At 36.7% G+C, this 16,896-nt stretch overlaps 1 protein-coding gene across 3 annotated transcripts; it reads left to right on the top strand.

Annotated features, from left to right (window-relative positions):
- Window positions 1–829: 829 nt before the first annotated feature.
- On the top strand, window positions 830–9,407 carry pitx2 (paired-like homeodomain 2). Of its 3 annotated transcripts, none has more exons than XM_079479736.1 (4): window positions 830–1,200; window positions 3,193–3,261; window positions 7,039–7,235; window positions 8,205–9,407. In XM_079479736.1, the coding sequence occupies exons 2-4, from the start codon at window positions 3,216–3,218 to the stop codon at window positions 8,766–8,768; spliced, it is 807 nt and encodes a 268-aa protein (XP_079335862.1). In that variant the 5' UTR covers window positions 830–1,200; window positions 3,193–3,215; the 3' UTR covers window positions 8,769–9,407. The 3 variants fall into 3 exon arrangements, with proteins under 3 accessions (XP_079335862.1, XP_079335863.1, XP_079335861.1); XM_079479737.1 differs by lacking the exon at window positions 830–1,200 and adding an exon at window positions 2,579–2,712; XM_079479735.1 differs by lacking the exons at window positions 830–1,200; window positions 3,193–3,261 and adding an exon at window positions 5,914–6,467.
- Window positions 9,408–16,896: the final 7,489 nt, after the last annotated feature.

Below are 16,896 nucleotides of genomic sequence, written 5' to 3'. Positions count from 1 at the left end.
AACAGAAGAAACAGCCATATCATATTACGTATCCTATTCTAGTAATCAAATAATGTGTCCTGTAAAATAATAACAATAGCCTAATAATAATAATAATAATAATAACATTACACAGTTGAGCCTGCTCATTATGTTGGTCGCCACAAAAACCTTCTCGGTTTTGGAAAAACCAAAACGCAAAGTCTACAGACCGTCTTGTTTGCTGTTTGTACAGCAATAGCACAAACTGGGACAGATACAATAATGACATTGCTGTCTTATTTATCAACAAATTATTATTTATTAACCATTGTCTATAATATTCTTAACATTATTGAGAACATCTTAAGAACGAGATAAGAATTACTCTTCTAGCATGTGTTATACATAAAACGGATATAAAATAATATAAACATATGGAGGAAATTAAACTTTAAGATGATCGTAACGAAAAAGGTTAAAAACTTGGAAAGGTTTATTTTTTCATATAATTATAAAAAATTGTTTTTAGCCGCTTTTTTAACAGCATTAGATAATCAGACCGCCTAATTATAGTGACCAATTTAAAATGCTTATTGACAGAGAGTTAAAATGTTAAAATCAATAAAGTAAAATTAAATTGTTCATAAAATGTTCTCCGCGGGAACATTAATTAGTTGAATCGACATTACGTGTTTTATTGGTTAAATGGTCAAATCTAGTACAGCCTAACTCAGAGACCGGACTTACCCAGTTTAGCATTATTTCACCCCTTTCACACACTACATGCCATTTGTGCATACAAACACACCCACTGTGGCACGCATGCACACGCACGCGCTTATACACACAAACTCACGCACGCCCACGCGCTGACAGTCAAAGCCAGCCAGAGGGAGAAATGCACCACTCTCTGCGTCTTTGTGCGGAAAAAGTTGTAGTCGTGGAGCTTCTGCAGAGAATGAGCTTCTAAAGCAACTTTATATTTTGTAGCTCGTGACATTTTAGTCTGAAGGTAACACGGGGACCATTTTCGAGTTTCTGCAATAACCCAGAGACATCCCCAAACATTTTCATTGAGGTGGAAGAGGTTACGTTCGTTTTGGACCTGGTATAAACAGTTTATCCAACCGGACTTCAGCAAGGGCTAAGATAAGCTTGTTCAGAGGTGTGGAATTTATCTTTTTGCAAAGAAAATCAAGACGGGCACGGCTGCAAAACGCCGCTTTTAAAGAACCACTGGTAAGTGCACATGACACCCTATCTTGAATGTGAGATAATGCAAGTGAAGGAATTCGTTCCACTTCAGGGTTGCAAGCCATGGTTGAACTTCAGCTTTAGTGTTGTTAGATGGAGAGGGATGATAAGTGATGTTTTGGCAGGTCTCACCTTGGTTTCGCTGTTGTAAATGATATATTGTTAACACTGCGATGCAAACGGGATAAAAACAACTTCATAATTTGAGCGTGCAATTAACATTAACACGTGTATGACTGGTTAACATCCGCAGGAATACATCATGCTAACGAAATTTGCTACAAATACTCACAGAAACAGACTTAAACTGTTACATTTCTGTATTGACATTTATATATAAATATAGGTTAAATTAAATTACTGAAAAATCCTATACAATGTAATGCACGTACATCTTCTAAGAATGTTTAGGTGAAGAAACGCTTGTCCTTGGCAAACCATATCTGTAAACCATTACATAATAAGCTATTCGTTTATCCATGTTTATTTAAATGTCATTTTAACGCACTCATACAACGCTAAATAATAACGAATAAATACAATACATTTATTAATGTCTTAAATGGTATTAGAATTATCCTTTAAAGGAATATAGTAAAACTCGATAATTGTGACAACACTACATAATCACACATTGAATAAAATAAAATAAGCTAAATGTGGCTCCATTAATTATTGAAAATCAATTTTATTTATTATTATTTCATGAATTGCATTATGTCGGTGAAGTTCAGTTGTAAAACTTGTAAATAAACGAAAGTAAATTAAATAAAAAACGCATTACAAAATTCTGCATACATGTAAAGTAATTTCATATTTCCCTTCTTTAATTATATTAGCTATTGCAACTTGCTCTGAGGTAGCATTACTAAAATATTGTTTATTTTCTCACGTCCATAGGTACTGTAATATATTTTGGCATCACTTTCCTGCTTGAACTATAATTCAAAACGGTCAAATAAAAAATATATAAAAATAACTCAGAAATATAATACATTGATTAAATAACTGTATGTACTATATTACATGTATTCAATATTTAATATGATATATAAAAAACTGATTACAGTCAGAACATTTTTTTGAACGAGAGAAAATCAGTCGCCCATGTCACATGCTATTTTGAGAGACAACTAAATATAATCGCTTTTTCATAATAACGATGTAACATTGCGTTGTTTGTACTAGAATCTCAAAATAGTATTTGATTTAATGACTTAAGTCTAAGTCAAGCGAATTTAATATAACTGGGTAGACATATACAAAAGAAACGCAAACGAATTAAATTTCCAGTATCTCAAGCTTTGACTAAAGGCCCAGATGCGAGGCAGGTGATATAAGGGGAGGGCTATAGTAAAGCGTTGCATTCGGAAAGAGAAAAATGGAGAGGGAAAACGGTTAACAGCAGGATTGCATGCAAATTTCCGTCGAAAATTATCATAAGCAAACAGCTGAAGCCTGGGCTAATAAAGGCCCATCTGTGTTACTTCATATCGGGTTAGTATAGAGCTGCGATAATGAATTTTGTAATATCCAAGCGACAGACATCTCAATCAGACACTAATCCCTTGATTTTACAGCGGAATCACTCAACTTCTAGCGCTCAAACTGCTCTCTCTTTCTCCCACTGACAGACACACACACAGCTTTGTCTCTCCTCTTTGTGCGTTGTTTTCATGTGCGTTTCGGAGACGCGGGTCTTAATTAGGTGGGACTAGAGCGAGCGCTAAGGGATTTCAAAACAAATGATGAGGAATGTGCACATCCTATTACAGACAGGAACTATCCAATATAGAACAATGGATTTGAAATATATCAGTATTGAGTGGGCCATCCGGCCATTATGAGAGCCTTTATATGGATGTCTGAAGTGTTTGACACCTATGAAAAAGATAAACTATTAAGTTTACTCATATATCCATAAAGCATTTTTGTAATATCAAAAGTGCTTATATTTGTTTTTTATTTTTTCCACAGGTCCTCAACCTACAATCTATTAAATGGAGTCCCACTGCCGCAAACTTGCATCAACCTGTGCTCAATTAGGTAAGATCATCTTTGTGAATCACAAGTGACCCCCTCCTTGAGAAGGTCTGAAAGTTTTATTACTTTTTCGCGTAGTTCCCTTTCTTCGTTTTTTAACCACCTCGAACTCATTTAATCACATACCATTAACTAGTAGACTACTTGCGATTAATAGAAATAATAGATAGGGTAAAGTAAAGGTTGAGCAAAAGACCTTAGGTGTTTGACTTATAGAGAATGCCTTATGGTTTATAGTCGAAGGTGGACATCTGGTGGCAGGACATGATAATACACAGGCAAATGGACGCGTCTCCCTTCTACCGCGCAGCAGCTCCTCACAGGGACTTAGTTTTTATAGTCTATGTGATCATTCTAACCCCTGGAACAGGTTTATGATCTCTAAAATAAACTGCATTTGGTCAAACAACATGCTTATCAGATTTAAGAGAGCTTATCGATAATGGTATTTGCAGTGATCACGTGCGGCCAGTACGAAACTATATATAAATAATTTGTTTAAAATAATCATAAATTGTATTTTAGTACACCCTATAAGATGGTAGATTGCATGAGCAAAAACGATCTCTAATTTTCTGCAACGTACAGCACAGACAACAGATACAGCGGACAACAGATACGTCTTCCAATTATCTGGCATCTTCATTAGGCTAATTAAAGCACCATGAAAAAAAAGAAAACACAACTCTTGTGGTTAGGTTCAAATAGGTTTACTTAGTAAATACTAAATGACAATAGGTGGGCGTCACTGTGGGTTCAAATGACAAATGAGCCTATGAATGCATCATTACACCAGATAAGAGATAAAAGAGAAAATGAGCATAAAAATGCAAAGAGCAAAGTAAGAGGGAAAAGACTCTCGAGTGACTTGATCAGCGACAAACTCGTATCCTGAGAGGTAATATATGCGGCGCTTGTAGAAAGACTCGGGGGGAAAGTAAATGTGTAATGAAAGCCTCCTCGTGAGGAGGAATATACTAATGGAAGAATCTAATGTCCTCTTAATCCTATGGAAAGGCTTTGTCGTCTCCCTTATATTGACTGAATTGGTAATTAATGGCTCTGTGGTACACCATGGCCAGTAATCCACAGCAGGCAATAAGAGCGCTCTGAAGCATTTTGAGGTTCCAGAATAAATACAGAACTATAATTTAGTCCACATCTTTAACAAGAAACGGGCTCTGCCACTTTTACGAACTCTTGATATTTGTACTTAATATTTCTGCTATTAAAACCTTTTCTCACAAATGAGGGATTTTAGACAACTTAAAGTGTTTGAAATAGAAATTGCATTTATAGAATAATTATTTGTGTTATCTTGGATCTAGAAAAAAAGTAGTAAGTAATTTGAATAGCCTACGTTTTCAAAATGAAAGCATACAAAAATAAAACACAAATAACCGCGTCTTGCACGTGTAGTGAACGCACCTGAACTAAGCACAAATCCATTTAAGGTTACAAATTCATTCAAAAGACGTGTAGATTGTTCGGTATCAGTTTTTTATTGCGCTATGTTATTAATCCTCACATCGTTAGTAGGCCTAAACGTAAGAAAGTAATTGATGTGTTGGTCGGGTTATTTTCTTAACAAGCAATGTGTGAGTGAAGGCATCTCACACTATTCAACGTTTGTCACTTTCGCACATTTATTTCGGGGGTGCTCCTAAATCTAATTCGTATTGCGCTTCGGGTAATTTTACTGCAGCGTATTAGAAGTCATTCGGGAAAGTCGGCAAGTGGATGTGAATAACGTAAAAAGCAGTGCGAAAAATGGAATTGTAGCCTATTGAATCTGAGGATCTGTAAAAAAATTTTTTAAAGACGCAGATGATTTCCATCATTTATCTATAAGAAAATGAAACAAAATAACTGTCCTCTCCCCGAGGAATTCTGATCTTAAACATTGTGAATTTTACATTATTTTAAATATAACGTTGTATAACATTAAATAGCCTTTAAAGGCTCACGGAGTGGACTTTTTGCGGTAACTTTTGACAAATATATGAATGACGGGCAAAGACAGATTACTTTTGACCTCTAAATGATTAAATAACACGCAAGAATAAAATAAGCTAAAACATATTTTATGTATTCCAGATATGGATTTGCCGTTACTTGAAGGCGATATAATAGGAGTAACACATGATCTTACCATGATGTTAAATAACTGTCTCTGAATCCCGAAATGGAAATGTCAACAGAGCATGTATTAGAATGTCATGATAATGAGTACATTCTCACCTTATTAACATGGCTGCGCCTTTCGCTCATGTTATTTTAATTTCATAAAAAATGTCCTTGAGATAAGCTGCTGTGTATGATGTTATATCTGTGTCTATCTCCTGTCAAAAGTTTAAGCATCACTTTTGAATACTGTTCAAAGAGCAAGGTGTGTAGATATTCTGTTTCTTATTCACCTTTTCTACATATAAATATAGTGCGACTTTCTTTACATGCTTTTATGATAAAGAAAAGAGACGTGCACAGTAGAAGTTTTATATTTTTTAGGGCCGTTTCTCAGTCGGTTGGCCAAAAAAAGCTGTCATGTATAGAGTCTGATGTTCCGTCAGATTGTGGGCGGAGCGTGTGACGTCAGGGTGCATTGGTTGGACGGCTGGAAGGACAGCTGAAATGAGGAGAGCTGTAATGTGCAGAAGAGTGTGTGTGTATGCGAGTGGATATAATATCACATACCTGTCCCTGTCACTCTGGCTCTCCTTGCAGCTCTCGGAATTAAATCGAGATTTGTTTTTCCCAGCCGAAAGAAAAAAACGTTAACTTTCTTGAGCGATGGGTTTATTTTAAGACGATTAACGCCGTTTGTGAGTGTCGCTTTAAGTGATTTAATTGCGAAAGCAACACAGTTCCTGTAAACCCTGCCGCGATCGCTAGCCTACCTCAATCTACCGGACAATTTCGTTTCCTTTATTTATTTTTTCCCGTCTTAAATTTATGCCTCCGTTTTTGTGATCTTCGCTGAGGAAGTCAAAGCTGCTTGCGAGCCCTGCGTAAATCGTTTGTGTTATCCATGACCTCTATGAAGGATCCGTTGAGTTTGGACCAACATCACCACAATCACCACATTATCGGAAGTAAACACACGCCGCTCACGATGGCCTCTAGTCTGCAGCCGCTTCAGCGGTCTGTGGACTCGAAGCACAAGCTGGAGGTGCACACGGTATCAGACACCTCCAGTCCAGAGTCCGTAGGTAAGCCGTGGTTTTCTGAATAGATGCTTAACTGGAGTGATTTGGCTAAGGTCTGCTGCGTCTAAACTTTATTTTAATTGAAAACAAGGGAAGTTACAGTATGTGGTATGCAAAAATACCGACCTGGCAGTTAGTTTATTCACGGGGTTATTGAAGTAAGCTACATAAGTCATGCCCTTTGACGGGACTTTATTTGCTTAATTTTTGTGTCTAAAAACGTGGGCTTCACACAAATGTTTACATTGTGACAATGGCTTTTTGTATTGAACAATGTAAATATTCCCAAACAAGTATGCCCCGTCTTTCTTAGTATAGATTTGGGTTAAATGTGATTAAAATAATTATTCTTCTAATTCTTAATTTTTTTCACAGAATTTTAAAATGTAGCCTACCTTTAATAGAAGTTTTGTCAGAGAAGTGTTAAACACTGACCTGTGTTTCCTGAACACAACATTTGTATTTATTTATTCATTTAACAATTTCGTGTTTTTAAAAGCTTAAAACAAAAATGTTGTATATAGTGTATTTTAATATACAAAATAAATAAATACTATTTTACTTTCCATTGCAGAGAAAGAAAAGGGACAGAGTAAAAATGAAGATTCGTCCGATGACCCGAAAAAGAAGAGGCAGAGGCGGCAACGTACGCATTTTACTAGCCAACAGCTCCAGGAATTGGAGGCCACTTTTCAGAGGAACCGCTACCCGGACATGTCAACCAGAGAAGAGATCGCCGTTTGGACAAATTTAACTGAGGCCAGAGTCAGAGTAAGTCTGAATATGAATATTATTCATATTAATAATAGCAACACTAAAACTATTAAATAACTATGTAAAATATGATATTTTATCTAAAGATTCATATTTTATCTAATATATGATGATTAGAAGTTTTCGGAGAACCTTTTTTAAACTCATTCGGAATGAGTTTACAACTGGCAAAAGTGTTAAAATATCAACGTAATTGATCGAAACATTTTAGGACAGGTAGGCCTGAAATCGCGCATAAAATTCAAGATTTCTTTTACGTGTTTGCCGTACAGTCCCGCGGCACAAACAGAACATTTTATATTTTGAAAACAACCAATTCATAAAATCTTTATCTATCAAATATCATATATGTAACGCATGTCTCATAAATATAAAAACAATTGTAATATTATATGTGGTAAATGCTTGCTATACGCGTTATTTGATACTATTGACTATAAATGAAGTGCTAAATTTAACTTTGTAAATTCGGACATCGTGACAAATGTGACTGTTTGCCGAGAGGCTAATTGTGGGTGAAAGAAATTATTAGTTACCATCTAGAAAGGTGACGCCGTACTGATGACAGGCCCTAATGGACTCACACAGTCGCTGTAAAAGAGGTGCAAATCTAGTATTTTGCGGTTGTCATTCTCGTGTTATGTCCTTGGTTTAAGCGTGTCTCCGCCTGTTTAGGGTGAATACACATTTGAAGCGTCGGGCGGCCCAATGACCGCCATGCGACTGGATGTGTATTTGGGATTCCTGTGGAATCAGACAAGATTCTGGGTGGCAGATAAAAAGGAAATCAATTAGGGAACCGAACACTGTCCCACATTGTCACTCGTCGTATCTACTAAAACAGACCGACATATTGCATCACTTTTATCGTGTTGAATCACTTTTATTAACTTGTTTGTAAAGGTTCTTTGGACGTAGGCTATTTCATTTTGTAATTTATTTACGTATTTCCTACATTTGTTGCAGGTGTGGTTCAAGAACCGGCGGGCAAAGTGGAGGAAAAGAGAGAGGAACCAACAGGCCGAACTGTGCAAAAATGGTTTCGGCCCGCAATTTAATGGACTTATGCAACCCTACGATGATATGTACCCAAGCTATACCTACAACAACTGGGCGGCAAAGGGGCTCACGTCGGCCTCTCTGTCTACCAAAAGCTTCCCCTTTTTTAATTCCATGAATGTAAATCCGCTGTCGTCTCAAGCCATGTTCTCCCCCCCTAACTCCATTTCTTCAATGAGCATGTCCTCCAGTATGGTTCCGTCTGCTGTCACCGGCGTACACGGATCAAGCTTAAACAGTCTCAATAACTTGAATAACCTCAGCAACCCCTCTCTAAATTCTGGAGTTCCTACGCCGGCGTGCCCTTACGCTCCACCGACACCTCCGTATGTTTACCGGGACACTTGTAACTCCAGCCTTGCCAGTCTGAGACTGAAAGCCAAGCAGCACTCGAGTTTTGGATACGCGACTGTGCAGAACCCAGGCTCCAATCTCAGCGCGTGCCAGTACGCAGTGGATAGACCGGTGTAAGAGACGATTGCAGAGTTTACATCAAGAAATCCCAGGAACGAAAGACTACATTTTTTTGTTTAAAGGGCACTACAAGATTAAACCACTGAAACACGTCAAATCCTGTGATGGAATGTCGGTCGGAAACGGAAGCAACCGTGCCGTTTCTAATAAGATTTGTGCTTTACACTAGCAAGTGTTGACTGATGATATTTAAAAACCTTTATTTTGACGTCTCGATTTTTTGGACATTAATTGACTGAACGGTTGTATATAGACTATATATATATATATCTTAATATCATCTCCAGTTTGTAGAGGCGAAAGCTCTGACTCTTACTGCATTTTCAGAAAAAAAATCAGTTTAACAACAGCATGTGGAAAAACGTACCGGAATCATGTCTTGCTTGCGAACAAGGGAATGTACATACTAAACGCACCAGTCGTGTGTTATATTATAAATTTATTATTAAATGTCTGTGTGAATATAGGTCTAGAATAGCAACTTGGGTAATAATACGCAAATGTTTCTGCGAAATGAACTTGGTTTTACTCTGTGTATACTATTTGGTACGAATTTTTGTTTCGTTTTTCAACATCCCAAAAATAAAATATTGTGTTTTATTTAATGGAAGTAAATATATTGTTCCAAAACATTTCAAAAGGTTTTCCTGAAAATTATTGACCTCTCGTAATTTCCTCTTGTTGCAGGTAACCTTTAAGCGGATAACACACGGGTTGGTTTGTGGGTTTAAGCATTTCTAAAGTATATAAAGAGGCAGGAAAAAAGGCAATCTAATACACATAAGCGCGACATGAGAAGTCCGGTGAGGAGGGCGAGATGTCCCGAGCAGATTAAAAGAGTCGAATATACAAGACTGACTGAGTCTGGGCCTCCAATGATCAGCGACGCTTGAAATAACATTGCAATAAGATCAGTGAGACCTGGACCACACAACACCGAGCCATCTGCCAGCTAAACTCGTTTCAAGCAAATCAAATATGAAGTGATACATGACGATTCAACACCAAGAGATCGGATCGTGTGGAAAATTAGGCTCAAACATGCGCAAATAAATTATGCATTACCTCTCATATAAAGAGGCTACCACTGTGCAAACAAAACTGTGTATTTTTATCAGGTTGACAGTATGCCTGTTTTCACATTTGATTAAACTGACCGAGTTTCAATGGACTGGCTGTTTGTAAAGAAAGAAAGCTCGCAGCATCAAATTAATTGAAAATTGCTTCCCAATAAACGAAACAACCCATCAAACTAATATAAAATAATTGCAATTGTAAATTGACAAGCGTTTTCATTTTAATTAAAATATAATTCATTAGATTCTCGGGAAATATCCAACAGCACTTCTGTCTCGACCGGTGGTCTTCGTCGTCCATCATTAACTACAATGAAGCATTCAGAGACTTTTATTTATAGAAGAGTTTTCACAAAGTCAGGTATGCAGCAGAGAGGTGTTTGCTAATGTGTATCTATCCATGAAAGTCATGTCACAGCGCGTACCGAACACAATGAGTGAACATTTACATCGGTGTCATGCTGCAAAAGTGTAATATGTCCACTGAATATCACAACTGAATGCATCACAATGTTCATTGCGCTCATAAAGTGATGATAAACGAGACAGAACATGCGTACAGACAATTATAAAATACAGTGCTGGATTACTGTTAATTATTTGAGAACGTGTTAATCATATCTATTAAATAAAAGTGTAACATCTGAGCAATTTTATGCGCCCATTAAGAAAACAAATGTTTGTCAGAAATCCAGATCATAAATCATCCCTTTTGCGGTGGATTTTCCCAGTTAAGAGCTTTCAATCTAACCAGGCCTAAATTATTCATTCCCAGCAACATCACGGTCTGGGGTCCCAATACACATCTCAATAAACACTGAGAGCGGGGGGCCCACGGGAGCAATACTGAACAGCTTCAGAGGAACCCTTCAGTAGACCCAAATACAGCCTTGAAAGCTTCTCCTTTTCTTAAGACTGCATTAAAGGTAAGGCATTTTAATGCACATTATCTGCAGAAAACTAAAAACATGCCCTTGCATGACTGCGAGAAGGCCCAAGTGTTTGCATTCATTTGAAATTCGAGTTTTCTTTTTAGAGCAGACTATGTTTCTGTCTTTCCGTGTTTGTTTATATTATTTGCTGACACACAAATATCTTCCTCCGTCGTTTCACTTTCACTTTTGACTGCGAGAAAAACGCTTGTATTGAATTGTGCTCTATTTGAAAGCGCCTCACGAAAGTCCCTCAAGAGGCTTCAGCATTGCTCGCTCGGTTATTTTGTGTCGTTTGTTATTACCCGTCTTTATGCACGCATGATTTGGTAAGAATTGCTGTTAATTTGGATTAGTTAAACATATTATTTTACTATTTTTGTTCATAATTATTATACTCATCAAGTCTTTTCAAAAGAATGCCAAATACTTGACATTAATTTCATTGCGTTCCTTTAGCCTCTGAATCAAATATTTCCTATAACTATTTGTTATTGTATTAATGTAACATAGCTGTGATCATATCTATAATAATGATCAATTCTTTGTATTCAGTTGTAGTATGTCTGTAGGGAGGTCTAATTTGTTCATTTTAACAAATAGATAACTGCGAAAAATAATACCTTTACAAATTTCCATGAGGAAATAATAGGATTAGTTAAATTCAGATTTCACGCGTTAGTTTAACTGTACATGTTAATCATTTATTAATTGATAAAATAACGCGAATTTCTAAATCGATTCCTTGTTATTAAAATAAATAATATGTTCTTTTTCTTTGGTTCGCCAATGTAATTTACCGTCAATGGCAGTTTAACATAACGGATTGAGCTATGTGTCCGGGACTAATGTTAATTTTCACATCTTTGCCTAGTAACTCATCTGTCCAAGCACAGTCCCGTTAAATGCATCATACTGATCCATCAAACATAAAACAACGAAAGGTTTAATTGACCTCTGTTGGAGTTTCTGTTCGAGTAGTCTATATAGGCCTCAATAAATTGGACGGCAATGTTGTTACCACTCCATGTCAGCTAAAGCACATATTGTCCAATCACACTAAAGATATTCAACCGCGAGGTCGGGTGTGATGACCTCGTGCATTCTCGCGCTTACCATGAAAAATTACACTGCCTGACATGCAACATGTAAAACAGAGGATGGGCAATTCTTTCGATATTCATGAAATAATGAATAAACATCAGTTGACTTTTCCCATTGGCCTAAATTTCAGTTTCATGCTAGCAATTAAATGGGTGTACAGAAACTTGTTACCTCTATTAAGCTTTATACCAAGCATGTTAATGCTAGCAACAGTCTTTTCACAATATCATTGGCAGTGTGCAGTGTGACCATGCAAACTTGGCTTTGCATCTGTTGGTCAATGCGCCATTAATCAATCAATTAATGAATAGTAAACTTCTTAGTACATTTATTAAGTGTTTATTCAAGCAAAGTATGTTTTTAAATAAAAAAACAACAACATAATGTATTGCATTCTAATGGTAATGTGCCACCTTCGTACCTGCATCATTAAACCCATATTGGTCAACCATAAATCTGTATCTTCTGCTCGTCTTACACATTATTATTTTAAGTCAAAGGTCTTTAAAATTGTTTCATTTTATCAGTCTTTCAGTGTTGTTGAGTTTATAAAACTTGACACAGATCAGCAGATATCTGACAAAGTTGTTAGTCACTGGCACACCAAGAATGGCTCTGTAGAGACTCTACATTGCTCCTGCAGTTATTTGTGTATGTAGACACACTGACTGATGTTTTCTAAAGAGTGAGCAAACATCAACAGGGTGAGCTTGAATGGCTGCAATAAATGTATCTGGGGATTATGGGTGTGGAGGTGTGTGTATGGAAAACCTCACATGTCACAGCCTGGAGTTAGGATCAGATCATTATGGGGAAAGAGTAAACTTGTTTCAGTCCTTTCTAAACTGTACCTATGTGTCTGTACCTGCATCCGTGCATGTGCCCCTTCTCTCTTACGTTCCAGTGCTTTGTGTTTTTTGTTGCGTTTGGAAAATGTGCTGGCATATCGCTAACATGTCTACACTTTCTTCTGACATGCGTGTGTATTGTGGGTCAAATGTGTGCGTATACCTCGCTTAGGATGTGCCAGAGCTTGTGTGCATTTATGTATATATCCAATCCCTTGACGTGCTTGAGTGTTCTTTTTTGTGTATTGGGGTGTGTGTGCGTCTGACATGGCCCTGCCTTTGATGAGCCGAGTGAGGCCAGAATGGCTCCTCTTGCCGCAGGCGTGTGCTAGTGTGGGAGCGTGTGAACGCACAGCGATGGAATAAACTTCCATGACTCAGACATTTCCTGCTTTCTTTACTTATATTAAAAAGAAACACTTTGAATGTTTGTTTTCTAAAAATCGATAGGGGTTTCACGCACGATGAAATCAGCTGCACCGATGTGCGAGTAATCAACAAAGATAGTATGTAGTCTGTCACAACCTTTCTATTAGACTGTAGTGGAAAGCTTGTGACGGAGCACTGATGATGTAACACAATGCTTAAATAGAGCCTGACAAGTTGTCAAGACTGCAAACACGTCTTATTTTGAATGCAGAGAGATACAGAGTTTCAGAATTTTAAATATTATTTATTATCTGGTCATGATGTTATATTTTATACACTTGCAAATATGTACCACATTTATACAATACTACATAATAAGTACACTTTATTTTTAAATGTCACTGACTGCAGGTGCATGTGAAAAAAGCCATAAATCCTTAAAACGTTAAGACAAGTTACACAAGAAGAAAACTCTATTGTTTAAAGTGAATAAGTCATGGTCATTCCCATGAACAATGCAAAAGGAACTAGTCATAGCTGGGAGGAACACACCCTAAAACAGAACATCATTTACATACATTTCTACATAGGCTTGAAATAAACACAGTTTTCTCTGTTGTCCTGCGAATCCTATGTTTACTACGCAAACAGAAGACACATTTAAAAGAATGTTCGTGCAAATGTGAATTAGCGTCTGCACTGCCTAAAGAATTAAGGGAAAGGTAAGAAGAGAATAAAAGACAGCATGGTGACGCTGAAGTGTTAACAGTAACAAGAAACTCCAGCTCTTTTGGCATCATTATCTTTCAAAAACGTTAACATCATCAATAGCTTAAGCCTCAAACCATCAGTTGTGAAAAGGTGAGAAGCATTAAGCCTCAAGCAAGAGAACTGTACACTTTAACTACACTATGACAAAATTGCGGAATGCATCAGGAAATAATAAAAATGTCAACTGTAAATTAACAAATTTTGGAAGTTACTTTTTTTATTGAAGCGTGCAAATTTCAGTTTGAAGACATTTAATGCTTGCATAGCAGACTTCTCTTATGAAATATTAAAACGTCATGCTGGACATGTTGGAACCTGCAGGCGGCCTAATAAACCAGTGAACGCAATCTGCTGCAATTCTTTTTCAAACATCCTCCTCATTACGTGACGCAGTTTGCATAGGTCATAGTAATCTCAGCAGAAAGATGACATAAGCTGATCAACATTCATGCTCTGTGGATGTAGAAGTGTATGATACACACAATGCATGTAAGTGAGGAGTGAAGCACGCTATTCTGTCTCTGTCTGTCAGCTCTGCCTCTTTGTGTGTCTTCATAATGGCTTGTCAACTGACTTTCCAACTTCTTACTACAGCAGGTGCACTTATCCTTGTGCTTTTGCATGACATACAGCAGGTCTGAATTACTGTACAGCATCTAATAATAGTATATTGAATGAATGTTATCTATGCTGCATACATTCATAAGCTCATGACTCACACCTAGCCAAAACCTAAATGCCTGAGGCACAATTGAAACATTTTTGTTAAACGTGTTATATACCTTTATGTCCGATAGAGGTCAGCAAAACGATTCAAATTAACAGCAGATATTTACAATGCAGAGTATTCAATCGTATTGTTACCCTGAAATATGTAATCCTTATTTTTTAAATATGGAATGACTTTTCGAATACAATCAGTATTCGGAGTGCACATTGTTGGTTCTTTAACATTATATTCAATAAATGCTTAGGATGTGTACATCATTTTCACCAAATAACAAAATAGTTAAAAGGGGTGATGAAAAGGGTATAAACATGTAGGAGACGAATCAACATGCTAATGAGATGTAATAACAGCTACTGTAAAGAACAGTTATTGTTATATTATGGTTATTGCTGTGCAAACTAAAGCGAATATTCAAGGAACTGCTGTTTCTGTATATGACCACTAGATGCCGCCCCAATAAGTAAAATGAGTAAAAAAGCCTGAAACATTTTGAAAACATTATTAGGACCACCAAATAAAAATAATTAGTGAATAAGTAATGTACTATTATCCAGGCTCCAATAACACTGTATTTATGCAACACACCCATAAAGAGCCGTAGGGTTTTATTTGTATTTTGTCTTAAACCTAAAATCATAAGACAAATATAATTTACCAAACATAAATACAAATTATAATTCTAAAAGTTCTAATATAAATTCGCCACATGACAGACAGGCGTAGTTTGATGTGTAGCGTTCAGGACGTGAAAATAAATATTATTACAAGGATGTCTCCATTAAACTTTGGTGCAGTAAAAGTGTCATCCATCACAAGTATCCATCATTCATTGATCTGTGTAATACCGTCAAACCTAAATCTTGACAATATTACAGTCCTGGATTGCTAATTTATGTAATCTCCTCATCTGTACTGTGATTTAATATCGCTGCAATTATTCTGCTAAATGCATTTTACAAGTAACCGTTAATCTTTACAGGGATATGCTATTCAGGTGAACACACATACCACATCAAACAGTTTAGGCTGATTATATAATATAATATGATTTTAACAACCTACAGGATCAGACAAGTCAAAACTGAGGATGACAAATAAGGATTGTGCTTCATACAACATTAAACATCTGTGAAATTTTTAATAGAAAGAACTTCTAAAGCCTAGTTATTAATTGTGTAAATGCAAGAGACGCTGGCCTTCTCTCAGTAAACATTGTATTACAACAAACACAAGAACATAAATAAAAATAAGAATCTATTTTCTTACCCATTACCTATTGCTCACATTATTTTTCATTAGGAACATAAATACACCCTCTCTGGTCTGTTGTCACATTCTGTCTGCAACACCCTCTGACTGTTTTCAAAATGGAAACCCTCCATGAAGCTTTCCAGCTCACTAAGTGTTCTTATTTGTAAACAATGTACATGTCAGTTTACTCGATTTCTGAACTTGCTTCCCCACGAACAGGGAACATTGTGGTCCATTGAATCAATTATAATCCCTAAAATCAATACAACTACTGTCCCAAGAGCTAAAATAAGAAGCTACTGGATTCTCTTAGAGGAGTTTTGATAAAGTAAATGAGGGCTGTTAAATTCCATTGCCCCAGAGACTAAATCACATCATGGGGCGATTATGAAACCAGTTATGACAGAGATGTAGACATGTAGACTTTGTTTTGGTGCCCACAGGACTGCTAAGGCCGAGTTCATTGACATTTTAAAAAAGTAGCTTATTTTTTAGAATTCAACCCACGGCTACAATACAGTTGTCGGCTCAGATCTTTTTATCTTTAGCCGATATAGCGCACCTGCACAACCTTTACAACAGAAGGACAGAAGTGTTTCTTGAAATCAATGAATGAATCAGTCAACACATATACTCTTATGTATGACAAAGGCATGACAAAGGTGAAAAGATCAAGTGTGACAACTCTGATAACGTCCATAATCCATAATTATCTGTTTGTCTTTACAAGTTAATGTAAATAAAGTAAATCAAATGAATAGATGAAGTAAAGTAAATGAGTATGAGGTATTTTGCTCTCCAATAGATGAATGCCTTTGTGTAACTGGCAAATAAGACAACTCGGTGACAACCAGCCAACTCAATATGCATTAAACGTAAGCTATACAATCAATATATTCACCTAAGAACGACGGTACCTTCCTTCCATCTATTAAAACGTATAATTTCTGAATCTATGCCAAAGGTCACTGCAGTTTAAGAACGACGCCAGCACAGGAGGATGCATCAGCGCTGCGGCATTAGGACCTTGAGCTCTTCTTCCTC

The sequence above is a fragment of the Barbatula barbatula genome (assembly GCF_947034865.1).
Source record: "Barbatula barbatula genome assembly, chromosome: 18".
Taxonomy (NCBI): domain Eukaryota; kingdom Metazoa; phylum Chordata; class Actinopteri; order Cypriniformes; family Nemacheilidae; genus Barbatula; species Barbatula barbatula.
Note: the sequence above shows the minus strand (reverse complement) of the source record. Positions and strands in the feature narration are given on the sequence as shown.

Bases quoted from the DNA above. Each gene is read 5' to 3' on its own strand.
- pitx2 (XM_079479735.1), top strand. From the start codon at position 6,287: ATGACCTCTATGAAGGATCCGTTGAGTTTGGACCAACATCACCACAAT. The intron at 6,468-7,038 runs GTAAGCCGTGGT...TTTCCATTGCAG, and splicing joins CTCCAGTCCAGAGTCCGTAG to AGAAAGAAAAGGGACAGAGT. The intron at 7,236-8,204 runs GTAAGTCTGAAT...CATTTGTTGCAG, and splicing joins TAACTGAGGCCAGAGTCAGA to GTGTGGTTCAAGAACCGGCG.